The 15174-nt window shown below is 47.7% G+C and overlaps 1 protein-coding gene across 3 annotated transcripts in view; it reads left to right on the top strand.

Moving 5' to 3' along the window:
- Window positions 1-15174, top strand: part of DNAAF9 (dynein axonemal assembly factor 9) — a 160517-nt gene that overhangs the window by 112133 nt on the left and 33210 nt on the right. For all 3 annotated transcript variants that reach the window (XM_003821307.6, XM_008974784.5, XM_063601022.1), the window contains 5 exons: window positions 1078-1179; window positions 1451-1568; window positions 5467-5555; window positions 7893-8051; window positions 14244-14369. In XM_003821307.6, coding sequence (XP_003821355.1) covers window positions 1078-1179; window positions 1451-1568; window positions 5467-5555; window positions 7893-8051; window positions 14244-14369 — 594 coding nt within the window. The remainder of the gene's footprint in view (window positions 1-1077; window positions 1180-1450; window positions 1569-5466; window positions 5556-7892; window positions 8052-14243; window positions 14370-15174) is intronic.

Raw genomic sequence — 15174 nt, 5'->3', positions numbered from 1 at the left:
CATGGACTGTGTTACAGTTTGTCTCTAATGTGAAACAGCAAGAGGTAGCCCCGCCTCCCATCCTCACGCTCCCTCTCAGTCCCCTGGATTGCCCCAGTCCTGTGACCATGTTGCCCTGAAGAAGACCATCTTCGTGACTGCTCATTGTAGATGGGGAATTCAACATAAATACAGCAAGAAAATGTGTTTGGGCTTCTTTAAAAAAAAAAAAAAAAAAAGGTCAGGCACAGTGGTTCACGCCTGTAATCCCAGCACTTTGGGAGGCCGAGGTGGTGGATCACCTGAGGTCAGGAGTTCAAGACCAGCCTGGCCAACAAGGTGAAACCTCATCTCTTCTAAAAATAACAAAAACTATCCGGGCATGGTGATATGCGCCTGTAATCCCAGCTACTCGGGAGGCTGGAGGCTGAGGCTGGAGAATCTCTGGAACCTGGGAGGCAGAGGTTGCAATGAGCCGAGATCGTGCCACTGCATTCCAGCCTGGGTGACAGAGCCAGACTCTGTCTCAAAAAAAGAAAAAAAAAGTGGGGGTTGGGTGCGGTGGCTCATGCCTGTAATCCCAGCACTTTGGGAGGCCGAGGTGGGCGGATCATGAGGTCAGGAGATCGGGACCATCCTGGCTAACACAGTGAAACCCCGTCTCTACTAAAAATACAAACACAAAATTAGTTGGGCGTGGTGGCAGGCACCTGTAGTCCCAGCTACTTGGGAGGCTGAGGCAGGAGAATGGCGTGAACCCGGGAGGCGGAGCTTGCAGTGAGCCGAGATCGCACCACTGCACTCCAGCCTGGGCGACAGAGCAAGACTCCATCTCAAAAAAAAAAAAAAAAAAGGGAGAGGTGAAACCACCGAGAATCAGAAACTCATGGTATTATCAAGGGATTTCAGGCCAACCTTTCTATGTGGACGTACCCGTCATCATGCACTAACACCTCATTTTGTTTAAGTCTGAGATGTGTGTTTTGGAAGAGTTGACTCTGTCACTGGACTCTGGCTTGAAAGCATCAGGCCCAGTTGTGTAAAGTGTATATGCTGAAGGAAGATGGACTTCTAATCTGTGAGCTTTTGTTATTCCAGGCACTCCAGTGCACAGAAGCTCTTCAGTGCCCTGAGCCAGCCTGCTGGGGAGAAACGGAGTTCCCTAAAGTTACTCTCAGCCAAACTCCCAGAGCTGGACTGGTAAGCTCTGGTTCTGTTTATAGATGTTTAATATTCTGGCTTTTGAAATGTCGGAAACCTCAGTGTTGGTCCTTTTAAGCTCCTTTTTCTTGTAGTTTCTTAGAGATCACTGTAAAATGTCGCAGTAACACACTGTACACAATTTTATTCTCTAGAGAGAATCTCTCCAAGGTTTATTTTTCAGCAATTAAGTAAAAACTTTTTCATGTGAGTAGGCACCTTCAGGACAGGCTAGGATGATAACATAATAGCATTGTCTTTGTGTTTTTAGGTTTCTCCAGCATTTCGCCATCAGCAGCATTAGCCAGGAGCCTGTGATGCGGACCCATCTTCCTGTGCTGCTGCAGCAAGCCGAAATCAACACTACTCACAGAATAGAAAGTGACAAGGTAGAGGAGCTCACCAGATATGCTGGGAATTCACAGGAAGATGATCTTGAGAGCCTGCCCCTGAATCTTTTGTGTCAGTTAACAAAAAGAACTTAGATGGAGTCCCTGTTACAGGACTCTCCACTTCCTTGGATCCTGAAATGTGATGATACACATGTAACCTGCTGTATACAATGACTGTGTCAGGTGTCTACATTAACCCCAGCCAAGCTTCATGACAGTGACAAAACCCTAGCATCTTGCCGTGCCCTTCCCTGGCCTCTCAAGAACATTTAAACTCCTACTCAGTGCTTTCATGCCATCAGCTCTTCCTGATTGTGACAGGAACTTACCTGGCAGTGGTTGACACATTGCACTTAATACAGGGAAGGGCACCCATGTTATTCAGGCCTTGCCGGAATCAGCAGGGTAAAGTGATACTTTATAAACACTATCTTCCCCAGAGTGGATTTTTTTTTTTTTTTTTTTGTCACCCAGGCTGGAGTGCACTGGAGTGATCTCGGCTCACTGCAACCTCCGCCCCCTGGGCTCAAGTGATTGTCCCGCCTCAGCCTCCTGAGTAGCTGGGATTACAGGCATGCACCACCACGCCTGGCTAATTTTTGTATTTTTAGTAGAGACAGGGTTTCACCATGTTGACCAGGCTGGTCTCGAACTCCTGACCTCAGGTGATCCACCCACCCCGGCCTCCCAAAGTGCTGGGATTACAGGTGTGAGCCACTGTGCCCGGCCCCCAGAGTGGATTTTAATCTGCTCTTGCCTCACACTTCCATCTTCTTGACCTCCTCCCACCATTCCTTCAGAACCATAAGTCTCTCTTTTTTTTTTTTTTTTCGAGACAGAGTCTCGCTCTGTTGCCCAGGCTAGAGTGCAGTGGTGTGATCTTGGCTCACTGCAACATCCACCTCCCAGGTTCAAGGGATTCTCCTGCCTCAGCATCCCGAGTAGCTGGGATTACAGGCATGCGCCCCCACGCCCGGCTAATTTTTTGTATTTTTAGTAGAGACGGGGTTTCACCGTGTTAGCCAGGATGGTCTTTTTTTTTTGAGTCTTGCTCTGTCGCCTAGGCTGAAGTGCAATGGCACAATCTTGGCTCACTGCAATCTCCGCCTCCTGGATTTAAGCAATTCTCCTGCATCAGCTTCTCAAGTAGCTGGAATTTCAGGTACCTGCCACCACGCCCTGTTAATTTTTTGTATTTTTAATAGAGATGTGGTTTCACCATGTTGGCCAGGATGGTCTCAAGCTCCTGACCTGGTTCAAACTCCTGACCTCAGGTTATCCACCTGCCTGAGCCTCCCAAAGTGCTGGGATTACAGGCGTGAGCCACCATGCCTGGCTTTTTTTTTTTTTCTTTCTTTTTTGAAATGGAGTCTCGCTCTGTTGCCCAGGCTAGGGTGCAGGGGCCCGATCTCGGCTCACTGCAACCTCTGCCTCCCAGGTTCAAGTGATTCTCCAGCCTCAGCCTCCTGAGTAGCTGGGATTACAGGCATGTGCCACCAAGCCCAGCTAATTTTTGTATTTTTAGTAAAGGCAGAGTTTCACCATGTTGCCAGGCTGGTCTTGATCTCCTGACTTCGAGTGATCCGCCCGCCTCGGCCTCCCAAAGTGCTGGGTTTACAGACATGAGTCACCGCGCCCAGCCCAGAACCATAAGTCTTAATAGGCTCAAAGAGGATATTTATTTCCATGCAAGTCTAGAAGATACTCAGCTGCAAAAGGAAATAAAAGCACTAAGCAATGAGAAATGTCATTTTTTCCCTTAGGCAAGAGTGTAAAGCATCTGTTTGTAAAGCATACCTACTTGTATTTTATTAAAAGGTGCTCGCCCGGGCGGCATGGCTCATGCCTGTAATCCCAGCACTTTGGGAGGTCGAGGTAGGTGGATCACCTGAGGTCAGGAGTTCGAGACCAGCCTGACCAACAAGGTGAAACCGCGCCTCTACTAAAAATACAAAAATTAGCCAGGCATTGGTGGCAGGTGCCTGTAGTCCCAGCTACTCGGGAGGCTGAGACAGGAGAATTGCGTGAACCCGGGAGGCGGAGGTTGTAGTAAGCCAAGATCGCACCACTGTACTCCAGCCTAGGCAATGGAGCGAGACTCCATCTCAAAGAAAAAAAAAAAGGTGCTCTTGGATTGGCCTTAAAGTAAAAACATGTCTGGCTGTATGTACATGTGCTGCGATTTGAGGGGCTGAGACCTGGGCACCGAGAAATAGGAACGAAGACAGGGAAGGCTGGATAGGAGGAGGATAAACATGGAGTACTGCCTGAGGGGTAGAAAGGGGTACGGTGTAGAGGCCCTGGTCAGAGGGAACAAGAGACAGCTTCTGGGTCCTACAAAAGAAGAGGGATTTACGGCCGTCTTCTCTGTGCTGATGTGGGCAGCTCAAGTGATGAGTGCTTCCAGGCTTAGCTTTAGCATAAGTTATTTGTGACTGGGCCTGTCCCAGTAAGTCTTGTGTATTGTGAAATAAAACTTAACAGGCTGGGCTGGTGGCTCACGCCTGTAATCCCAGCACTTTGGGAAGCCGAGGCAGGTGGATCACGAGGTCAAGAGATTGAGACCATCCTGGCCAACATGGTGAAACCCCGTCTCTACTAAAAATACAAAAAATTAGCCAGGCATGGTGGTGGGCACCTGTAGTCCCAGCTACTCGGGAGGCTGAGGCAGGAGAATCACTTGAACCTGGGAGGTGGAGGTTGCAGTGAGCCGAGATTGCACCACTGCACTCCAGCCTGGCGACGGAGCGAGACTCCGTCTCAAAAAAAAAAAAACAAACAAAAAAACTTACAGAGGCACTTGCCATGCCAAGTCATTTACATAGACCTCCCTCGGTGATTGCAGGGTTCCTGTCCTCACCTGCCTGATGCCTCCTTTTTCAGTGAATTTATTAAGTTGCTTTGGAATATCTACCTGAAAGGGGACCTATTTTCCTGTGGGTGTATAATAAGGTTAGGACAGTTCAGCCTGGCCCCTCTTCTCTTCCAGAATCACAAGTGCTTCACACGCACAGTGAGTAAGACTTAGCCCTTGTCGGCCAGGTGCGGTGGCTCACGCCTGTAATTCCAGCACTTTGGGAGGCCAAGGCGGGTGGATCACCCAAGGTCAGGAGTTCGAGACCAGCCTGGCCAACATGGTGAAACCCCGTGTCTACTAAAAATGAAAAAATTAGCTGGATATGGTGGCACGTGCCTGTAATCCCAGCTACTTGGGAGGCTGAGGCAGGAGAATCTCTTGAACCCAGGAGGCGGAGGTTGTAGTGAGCTGAGATCACACCACAGCACTTCAGCCTGGGCGACAGAGTGAGACTCCATCTCAAAAAAAAGACTTAGCCCTGACCGTGTGACTTGGAGGGCACAGGCAACCAGGCGGAAGCATCCCCAGCACCACTCTCCTGTCTTCTGCCCTAGTTTACTACACCAGTGTAGCCTGGGGCATTTTTGTCCCAGACCTCCTTTCTGCCCAGTGTTTTCCTAAGAAATAGTTACTACTGGGAAAAAAAGTCATAATATCCCTGAATGTCTGCTTTACAGAAGAGATCTGTGGTCTCAAGCAGGTAGGTCCTTTAATGCATTGTATTTTAACTAATCTATTCACAATCTGCTCTAATTAGTGTTACTACTCTAGTAAAAATTAAACTAGTAACACTACATTTTATATGGTATTTGCTACATGGCAAGCACTGTTCTAAACACTTTGCTTATGTTAACCCAGTTAATCCTCACACCCACTTTACAATATAGGTTCTGTCATTGGCCTAAGGTCACAGAGTTAGTGAGAGGTCATACTGAGGTTCACACCCACAATGCTTGGCACCAGAAGTCAGTTTCTTAACCTCTTCTTACATAATGCAATGCAGTTGAATTGCAAACCCATGACTTTTTCTTCATGTAGGTAATTATCAGCATTGTAACCGGCCTCCCAGGCTGTCACGCTAGCGAGCTCTGTGCTTTTCTGGTCACTCTGCATAAGGAATGTGGCAGGTTAGTATGGCTGCTGCCTTTGCTTTGGGGAAAGGGATTCTAACTTGGGCCTGCCTAGGCACTGGAAAACCTTAGACATGTACTGGCCTTGGTGGGACTGGTATCAGCATGGTAGTCAGCCATTCATTTAATATGCTCTTCTGAGCACTTCCTGTATGGCAGGCACCGTTCTGAGTATGAGCGAATACATCGATGAACATACAGACACGAAAATCTCTGCACTTATGGAGCTTACATTCTAGTTTGGTAAGACAAACAGATAAGGAAAAGTATATTAACTAGTGAAAAGTTCTATGGAGAAAATAAAGCAGAGAAGGGGCCAGGTGCAGTGTCTCACACCTGTAATCCCAGCACTTTGGGAGGCAAAAGTGGGTAGATCGCCTGAGACCAGGAATTTGAGACCAGCCTTGACAACATGGCAAAACCTACAAAAATACAAAAATTAGCCGAACGTGGTGGCATGCACCTATAGTCCCAGCTACTCGGGAGGCTGAGGTGGGAGGATCACTTGAACCTAGGAGGGCGAGGCTGCAGTGAGCTGAGATTGCGCCACTGCATCCCAGCCTGGGCAACAGAGTGAGACCCTGATTAAAAAAACAAAACAAAAAAACAGAAAATAAAGCAGGGAAGGTTATAGGAAGTGCAGGGCTGGGAGTGGGGTTTCAGTTTTCTGTTTTGTTTTTAGAGATGGGGTCTCTCTGTGTCACCCAAACTCGCGTACAGTGGCACGATCATAGTTCACCTGTAACCTCAAACTCCTGGGTTCAAATTATCCTCCCACCTGACCCTCCCAAGTAGGCAGGACTACAGGTGTGCACCATCACACCTAACTAATTTTTTAAATTATACTTTAAGTTTTAGAGTACATGTGCACAACGTGCAGGTTTGTTACACATGTATACATATGCCATGTTGGTGTGCTGCACTGATTTTTTAAAAAGTTTTTAGAGGTGGGGTTTTGCTGTGTTGTCCAGGCTGGTCTCAAACTCCTGAGCTCAAGTGATCCTCCCACCTCATTCTACAAAGTAGCTGAGATACAGGCACACGCTACTGTGCACCCAGCTTAGATTCCAATTTTAAATTGGATGGTCTGGGAAAACTTCACTAAGGAGGTGATATTTGAGCAGAGACTTTAAGGAATAAACCATGTAGCTATCTAGGGGAGAGCAGTGTAGCAGCAGGTCAAGCAAATGCAGAGGGCTGGGAGTGCATCTGGTCAGCAGGGAAATTCAGGGTCATGATGGTTATAAAACTTAGGCCTGGTGGATGTCATGATCCTCCCATGAGCACAAGGAGACTGCCTGAGTTCAGATGCAGCTGGAACAGGTTGGCCCAGGTGAAATCAGGAAAATCATTCATCCTTCACTTCCACCTGGCTGTCAGATTACTAAACAACCCTTGCGGATTGAACCAGGCATTTAATATCCAGTCAGTCTACCCCAAGGTAAGGCATCCTGCAGGAGGCCGTAAAGAAATTTGGAAGCCTGAAATTGCATAGAGAGTCGGCAGTTTAGGATGGGATATTGTGGAGAATGGGGAGGCAAATTACAGAGCGATGCTTGGGAAATACAGGACCTCATTTATTGAGTACTAAATGTCTAACCAGTTCCTCGTGTCTAGTGTTTTTGTTCTATAAAGATTCTGAATTATTCACCCTGCCCATTTATTTTTATTTTTGAGATGGAGTTTCACTCTTGTTGCCCAGGCTGGAGTGCAGTGGTGCGATCTCAGCTCACTGCAACCTCTGCCTCCCGGGGTCAAGCGATTCTCCTGCCTCAGCCCCCCAAGTAGCTGGGATTACAGGCATGTGCCACCAAGCCCTACTGATTTTGTATTTTTAGTAGAGATGGAATTTCTCTATGTTGGTCAGGCTGGTCTTGAACCTCCCGACTTCAGGTGATCCGCCCGCCTCGGCCTCCCAAAGTGCTGGGATTACAGGCGTGAGCCACAATGCCCGGCCAACCCTGCCCATTTCTGATTCTTAGCAAGAGACTAACTGAAGCCATCTTTTGCATGGTCCTTCAGAAAGTGACTGCCTGGTCAGAAGGAGTCTTTCTTACCTCTGATGTCTGTTGGTCAAGTGCTTACCTGACCATTTTCCCTATGGCAAGGGGTTTCCTATCAAAAGCCCCAGTGACAGTGGTTTCAGGATACTGGGCTTCCAACCCATCCAGTGCCCTCTGCCTTTTTTCTGTGAGGCCAAGATGGCTTTCTCCTGAATGGATTCACTGGGCAGAATGGCTTTAGGACTCATGGTCACATTTGAATCCATGGCTGAACCTATGGAGCTAGGCCATCAGGTGGCCCCCATGCTGAGGTTACCTTTTACCTTTCCAGATGGATGGTGTATCGCCAAATCATGGACAGCTCTGAATGTTTTCATGCTGCACACTTCCAGAGATACCTTTCCAGTGCCGTAGAGGCCCAGCAGAACCGCTCGGTGCGCCAGTCAGCCTACATCCGCAAGAAGACCAGACTGCTGGTGGTGTTACAAGGGTGAGCATTGGAAGTCTCCTGGAAACAGTCGAATCAGGGTGATGACCTTGCCATTACTCTTATTTTATGTGTAACAAACCTGGAGCACAGAACAGACTCTACATGCATGAGCAGTGTCTGCGCTACAGAGAAGCCTTAAGCGAGCAATGACCCTATTGCCATCCTATGGCCTATAGGCTAGTATAGCTTGCACACAAGTTTTAAGTTTGGATTTAACATCATCATATCCCCACAAGGTGGGGAATTAGGGAACCTGGCAAGATTCATTGGGAATTTTTGCAGCAGTAGTGGTCCCTAAGTCTTCATTCATCATCTAAATAAGGGAGCTTCATCTGTTTCAGTCCTCCCTCTTGTGGAATTGCAGAGATGACCCTCATACTCTGCAGTCTCCAGCTTCACCATGCCCTGGATTGTGGCCCAGGAGAGTTTCCTGGGACCTTCAGTGAGGAGTGGGAATATTCATATTGGGTAAGAAGCTCCCCTTTCATGGCTGTGTGCAGAACTATGATTATAGGCTGACTAGCTCATGAAGTCTCTGTAAGCATGATTATTTTGAGTGTGCAACACGGGAGGGCAGGTTTGACAGAGCTTGTACCACTGCTCCAGGGGACCCTGGCTGAAAGGAGTTTCTTTTGACCTGTTCTAAGGCCTTTCAGGGAGGAGCCCCTCACAGACCCATCACCACTCCAGGCCCAGAGGGGAATGCGCAGTCAGGAAAACAGGAGCCATGCTTTTCACTAATGTTGTTATGGTTGGTGGTAATAAAGAAGCTTTTGGTAGTTCTTACAAAGTGCTTTTGTGCTATGTTAGTGTTTGCAATTGGCTAGTTGTTTCCAGTAAAGAATGGGTCCCAATCCAAAGCCCCTTTGGTGTCCTGGCTGTGATGATGGGAATTGGAGCAAAGCTGGGAGAGTGGTACTGAGGAAGGAGGCAGGTGGGACGGTGTACCCCAGCAGGCCATCTTTCCCTTTCGAGCCTTGTTCTCATACCTTGCCTCCAGCTTACCTTCTGTCAGCCCTTTTGTCCTGCTTGTGGGCAAAGTCCTAGAAACCAGAGGAAGAGTCTGGGCTTGAAACCACTTGTTTTCTTCTGGTTTTCCATTGTTTCTACTGGTCAAAGGAATGGGTTGGCCCACCTCCTTTACCTCCTGCCCCCACCAGTTGAGAGTCACTGAGGGTGTGGACCTGGAGGTGAATTCAGCAGCTTGACAATGTGCAGTTGAGGTCATTTCCATCTTCCATCACTTCGGAGAGCATCACTGATTTTTTGTCTCTGACTTTACAATTCTGCAAAAGTGTCAGCTTTTCTAGCTGCTTCTGGACTACAGTGACAGTGTGACCAGCCCACTCTTATACTGCAAACCCAGCCTTTGTCCCATCACAGCCCCAGGATATGGGGACCTCTAGTCAATTTCCTGGAGGACTCCAGTCAGAATACTAGCTAAATGCTGTGGCTCTTCACTAAGACGCTGTTCTTACCAGCTGGGCCCATGTAGCACCCTCCTTTATAGCATGTCCATCATCTTGGGGCTGGGCCTTCATGCCCATTATTTAGGTTGTTGGTGATGGGAGATCCCAGATGCTTCTCATATTAAGAATTGTATTCCTTGAATATGGCTTTATTTTCTTTTTTTCTTTTTCTTTTTTTTTTTTGAAACAGAGTCTTGCTCTGTTGCCCAGGCTGGAGTGCAGTGGTGCAATCTCAGCTCACTGCAACCTCCACCTCCCGAGTTCAAGCAGTACTCCCACTTCAGCCTCCCACGTAGCTGGGATTACAGGCACACGCCACCACACCCGAGTAATTTTTGTATTTTTTAGTAGAGATCAGATTTCACTATGTTGGCCAGACTGGTCTCGAACTCCTGACCTCAGGTGATCCGCCCACCTCAGCCTCCCAAAGTGCTGCAATTACAGGCATGAGCCACTGCTCCTGGCCTTTTTTTTTTTTTTTTTTTTTTTTAAATGAGAAGGAGTCTCACTCTGTCGTCCAGGCTGGAGTGCAGTGGTGCAATCTCGGCTCACTGCAACCTCCGCCTCCTGGGTTCAAGCAATTCTCGTGCCTCAGCCTCCCAAGTAGCTGGGATCACAGGTGCTCACCACCACGCCTGGCTAATTTTTGTATTTTTAGTAGAGATGGGGTTTCACCATCTTGGTTAGGCTGGTCTTGAACTCCTGACCTCAAGTGATCCGCCTGCCTTGGCCTCCCAGAGTGCTGGGATTACAGGTGTGAGCCACCGCGCCCAGTTCCTGGCCTTTGTTTTTAGAGATGGGTCTCCCTATGTTGCCCAGGCTGGTCTCGAACTCCTGAGCTTAACCAATCTTCCCACCTCAGCCTCCCAAAGTGGTGGGAGTATGGGTGTGAGCCACCATGCCTGGCTTGGCTTTATTTTCATTTATAGCATTCTTTGGGGAAACATGTAATATAGGACAGAGATTTCTTTAGCCCCTAGAGTGGCCTGATGCCACTCAATTTAGTGAAGCGGTGGGGCAATAGAATTGAACTTTGACATCAAGTGGAGCTGTTAGTTGTTGTTTTAAAAATTGAGTTTATGTATTTTAAAATGACAAAGTTTTAGAAATGGAGGACAGATTAGTGATTGACAGAGGTCAGAATGGGAGTGGAGGGCAGGAGGGAGGTGGGCATGTTTATAAAAGGGCAACACAAGGGATCCTTGTGTGTTGGAACTGTTTAGTATCCTGACCATGGTGATGGATATAAGAACCTACACAGGTGGTAAAATTGAATAGAACTTAATACACACACACACACACACACACACACACACACACACACACAAATATAAGTAAAACTGGAAAAATCTGAATTTTAAAAAATTAATTTTAGAGAATTTGAGGGGCTGTATTTATACTCTGGAATGTTATAAAATCATTCTTTAAAATTATCTGCATTAAAAACAAAATTTGAAATTAATGTAAAAACTTGTGCACACTCAGATTGTAGGCTTAAATTGCAAACATAAAACTGAGCCCAGGCCGGGCGCGGTGGCTCACGCCTGTAATCCCAGCACTTTGGGAGGCCGAGGCGGGCGGATCACGAGGTCAGGAGATCGAGACCATCCTGGTTAACACGGTGAAACCCCGTCTCTACTAAAAATAGAAAAAATTAGCCGGGCGTGGTGGCGGGCGCCTGTAGTCCCAGCTACTCGGGAGGCTGAGGCAGGAGAATGGCGTGAACCCAGGAGGCGGAGCTTGCAGTGAGCTGAGATCGCGCCCCTGCACTCCAGCCTGGGCGAAAGAGCAAGACTCCGTCTCAAAAAAAAAAAAAAAAACTGAGCCCAAAGGAGACTTGAATAGATTATCTGTTGTTTCAGAGAAAAGAAAGTTAAGGTCCTGCTGGGTTTTTGTTTAGTTTTTATTTTTAATAAAGAAAATACTGACAGAAAGCAAACGTGAAGAGACAGTTTTTTGCCTTCGTCATACAGTTGGGTCAGTTTAGCCCGAGTGGTCCGGTACAAGCTGTAGCCTGGCCGCCATGGCTCACACATGTAATCCCAGCACTTTGGGAGGCCAAGGTGGGTGAATCACTTGAGCTCAGGAGTTTGAGAGCAGCCTGAGCAACATGAGGAAACCCTGTCTCTACCAAAAATACAAAAAATTAGCTGGGTGTGGTGGTGCACACCTGTGGTCGCAGCTACTCAGGAGGCTGAGGCAGGAGGATCGCTTGAGCCTGGGAGGCAGAGTTTGCTGTGAGCTGTGACCCTGCCACTGCACTCCAGCCTGGGCAACAGAGCAAGACTCTGTCTCAAAAAAAAAAAAAAAAAAAAGACTCTAGTAACTTGAGCGTGGTGCTTCCTTCTGGGTAGCGGGTGCTCTTTCTGTCTGGAGGCCTCACCCAGAATGATTATGGGGCTGGGGAGGGAGGGAGGTTCTAACAGGGATTCCCCTAATGGATAGAGTGAATGGCCCGGGGCCTTCTCTCTTGGGGCAGTGCCCAGATGTATAGGCCTCATCAAGGAGACAGGAGCCTGTTTTTTACTCTAACCCTTTTCCATTAAAGTCAATGGAAATTAATGAAATGCTCTGAAAACCTAGAAATTCCCCAGGCACTCTCTCTAAGGGAAATCCTGTTATATTAAAATGACTCCTCAAGCATGGCTTGTGAATCCTTTTCCATTGTCCTTTGCTCCCCTAAGAAATGAGTCTCTACTGCTTACACTGAAGTCTCCTGTAGGCTGTTTTATGTTTGCAATTTAAGCCTACAATCTGAGTGAGCACATGTTTCACATTAACTGTAAGAGTTAAATCCATTAACTCCATTAAACACCACCACAGAGGGATGCAGAACAGCATGCACACGCCAGCCCTGCTTACCAGGCGTGCTTCTCTATGGGCCTGGCAGTGCATGTTGTGAGTGGGACTCTCCTGGCATCCAGGCCCAGCCAGGCACTCAGTGGAAAGAGCCGCGTGTGGTCATACATACATGCCCAGGCAGGGGGAGAATCCCTGAAGAAGAGAAGGCTGTGAGCAGAGGGCTGTCAGGCCCCCCTGGGGGAACTCTTAGAACCTAGTACACCCCGTTCTCTACTGAAGCACTGCCAGCTGATCAGGACTCAGGAGAACCTGGGGTGGGGTGGAGTATTGCAGTCTGGGGATAAAGCCAAGGGCCTTTTAACAGATGAGTTGTTCGTAGGAACTCAAGAACAACTCAGGCAGGCTGTACCTGTCCATACCACCACCACTGGCTTCCAAAGGGCTCAGGCTAAACCAGGCCCATCTGATCAGAAAAGCTGCCTGTTAGGTTTGACTTATTTCCATAGGAACAAACCTTTTGGTGATAGGCCGGATCAATCAGGAAAGAGTTCTCCTCTACAAGGGGAAGAGGCTAGGTCCCCTCTTGAAGTGGCCAGGGGCCTGCTCAGGGTTGAACATCCAGTTTATTCACCTACCCTGCTTTAGGCAGCAGAGATTACAGTACTCAACAACCACCTGACATTCTTATTATGGAGCTAGTAAACAAATAAATGAGAAAATAGGGTATAAATAGCTGCCGATTGGGGCTTTGAAGAAACTTGGAGGAGGAGGTAGGGAATGCCAAGAAGCGAGGGTTGCTTGATCACACAGGGTGTATGAAGTCAGAGGATGCCTCTCCGTAAGATGCCGCCTGAGCAGAGACCTGAAGGGAGAGAGAACCACCCATGCAGATACCTGAGGAAAAGAACATTCCAGGCAGGGGGGCAAAGAATGCAGAGGTAGAAGTATGCCTGGCATGTTCAGAAAAGAGCCAGGAGACCAAAGTAGCTGGATTAGGGCAAGGGAAGTGATAGTAGATGAAATTCTTTGCTGCTCCATAGGGGGTCAGATCATAGAGGGCTGCCTGGGACATTGTAAGGGCTTTGGCTTTCACACAGAGTGAGATGGAAGCCACCAGCGGGTTTTGAGCAGAGAAATGACATGATCTGACTCTGGGTTTAGCATATCTCTCTGGCATCTGTGTTGGAAACAGATCAGAGAGAGGCAAGGACAGAAGCAGCGACAGCTGGGAGGCTGTTGGGGTGATCTAAGCAAGAGATTATAACAGTTTGGACCCAGTGGGAGCTTGGGGGTATAAGCAGTGATCTCTTCTAGTTATATTTTGAAGACAGAAAAAAATGGAGTCAAAGGAGACCAAAAAAAATATATTTGAGCCTAGCATCTGAAAGAGTAGAGTCCATCTGCTGAAAAGGACAAGGAGTTTGGAGTTTGGAGAGAGTTCCAGGCAGGCGATACCAATGTGAGCTGTATTTGACATGGATGAGTCTGCTGACCTGGATGGGTCGGGACGCACTCTCTTGCCTGTGTGTTCTGAGAAGTGGGAAGGAGAGAAAGGAGCTACTAAAGAAAATAAGCAAGTGGCAGGAGCTCCTAACTTGATTAGAAAACAGGCCTAAGGACACTAGGTCCCACCCTCAGAGCTCCAGGATCGCCTGCAGGCTTCCTTTTACCTCCAGAGCAGGGTGGTTCTTCCACTCACTCTTGCCCAGTTATGAGGACTAATGGAACTTGGGAATGTAGAAACACCGTAGCTTCCAGGGGCTGCATGTCATGAAGTGGAGTGACACCAAGGGACCGGATTGCGGGCTCTTCCTTTTGGTTTTCTTTCCATCCTTGTTCAATCAGCCATTCGGGATTCCCCTCTTCCTCCACTTTGCAATGCCAGTCAGTGAACTAATCATTCCTTTTTTACCTTCCCCAGCTACACAGATGTTATTGATGTTGTCCAGGCCCTGCAGACCCACCCAGACTCAAATGTCAAGGCCTCCTTCACCATTGGTGCCATCACAGCATGTGTGGAGCCCATGAGCTGCTACATGGAGCACAGGTAGATACAGGATATGGTGTGTAAGTGTACTGAAAGTGATTTGTTTTCACCCACCAGAAGAAGACAGATCTTTTGGAATGCATTAGTCACCTTGTATGTAGTAAATGCTGTTCTTTTATTAGTGCTAGGTCCTCAATAGACCCCTTTGGACTTGTAGCCAAAGAAGAGAGAGGAATTATGGAAGACAAGCTTAGCTTTTGTGAGGGAGAACTATTTCTGTTTAATAGTACATAGTAAGGACTTATGAAATACCTGCTAAATAAATGGGTGCTCCAACATGTGTGTACTAAATATTGTTAAAAAATAATTTAAGGCCAGGTGCGGTGGCTCATGCCTGTAATCCCAGCACTTTGGGAGGCCAAGGCAGGCAGATCACTTGAGGACAGGAGTTTGAGACCAGCCTGGCCAACATGACAAAATCCCATTTCTACTAAAAATACAAAAATTAACCAGGAGTGGTGGCGCACACCTGTAATCCCAGCTACTCAGGAGGCTGAGGCACGAAAATCGCTTGAACCCAGGAGGTGGAGGTTGCAGTGAGCTGCGATCGTGCCACTACACCCCAGCCTGGGTGACAGAGCAAGCAAGACTCTGTCTCAAAAAAAAAATTTTTTTAATAAGGCGTAAAAGGACTGAAGTTGAGTATATAATCTATTTAAATATAGAAATAAGGCTAAAATTGGGTGAACATGATTATGGAATATAAGAATTTAAGTAACAAAATCAGGCAGGGCACAGTGGCTCATGCCTGTAATCTCAGCACACTTGGAAGATGGAAGGTTGGAGGATGCTTGAGCCCAGGAGT

Source organism: Pan paniscus, chromosome 21 (assembly GCF_029289425.2).
Source record: "Pan paniscus chromosome 21, NHGRI_mPanPan1-v2.0_pri, whole genome shotgun sequence".
NCBI classification, from domain to species: domain Eukaryota; kingdom Metazoa; phylum Chordata; class Mammalia; order Primates; family Hominidae; genus Pan; species Pan paniscus.
The sequence above is the reverse complement of the archived record's forward strand: the minus strand, read 5'-3'. Positions and strand labels throughout refer to the sequence as shown.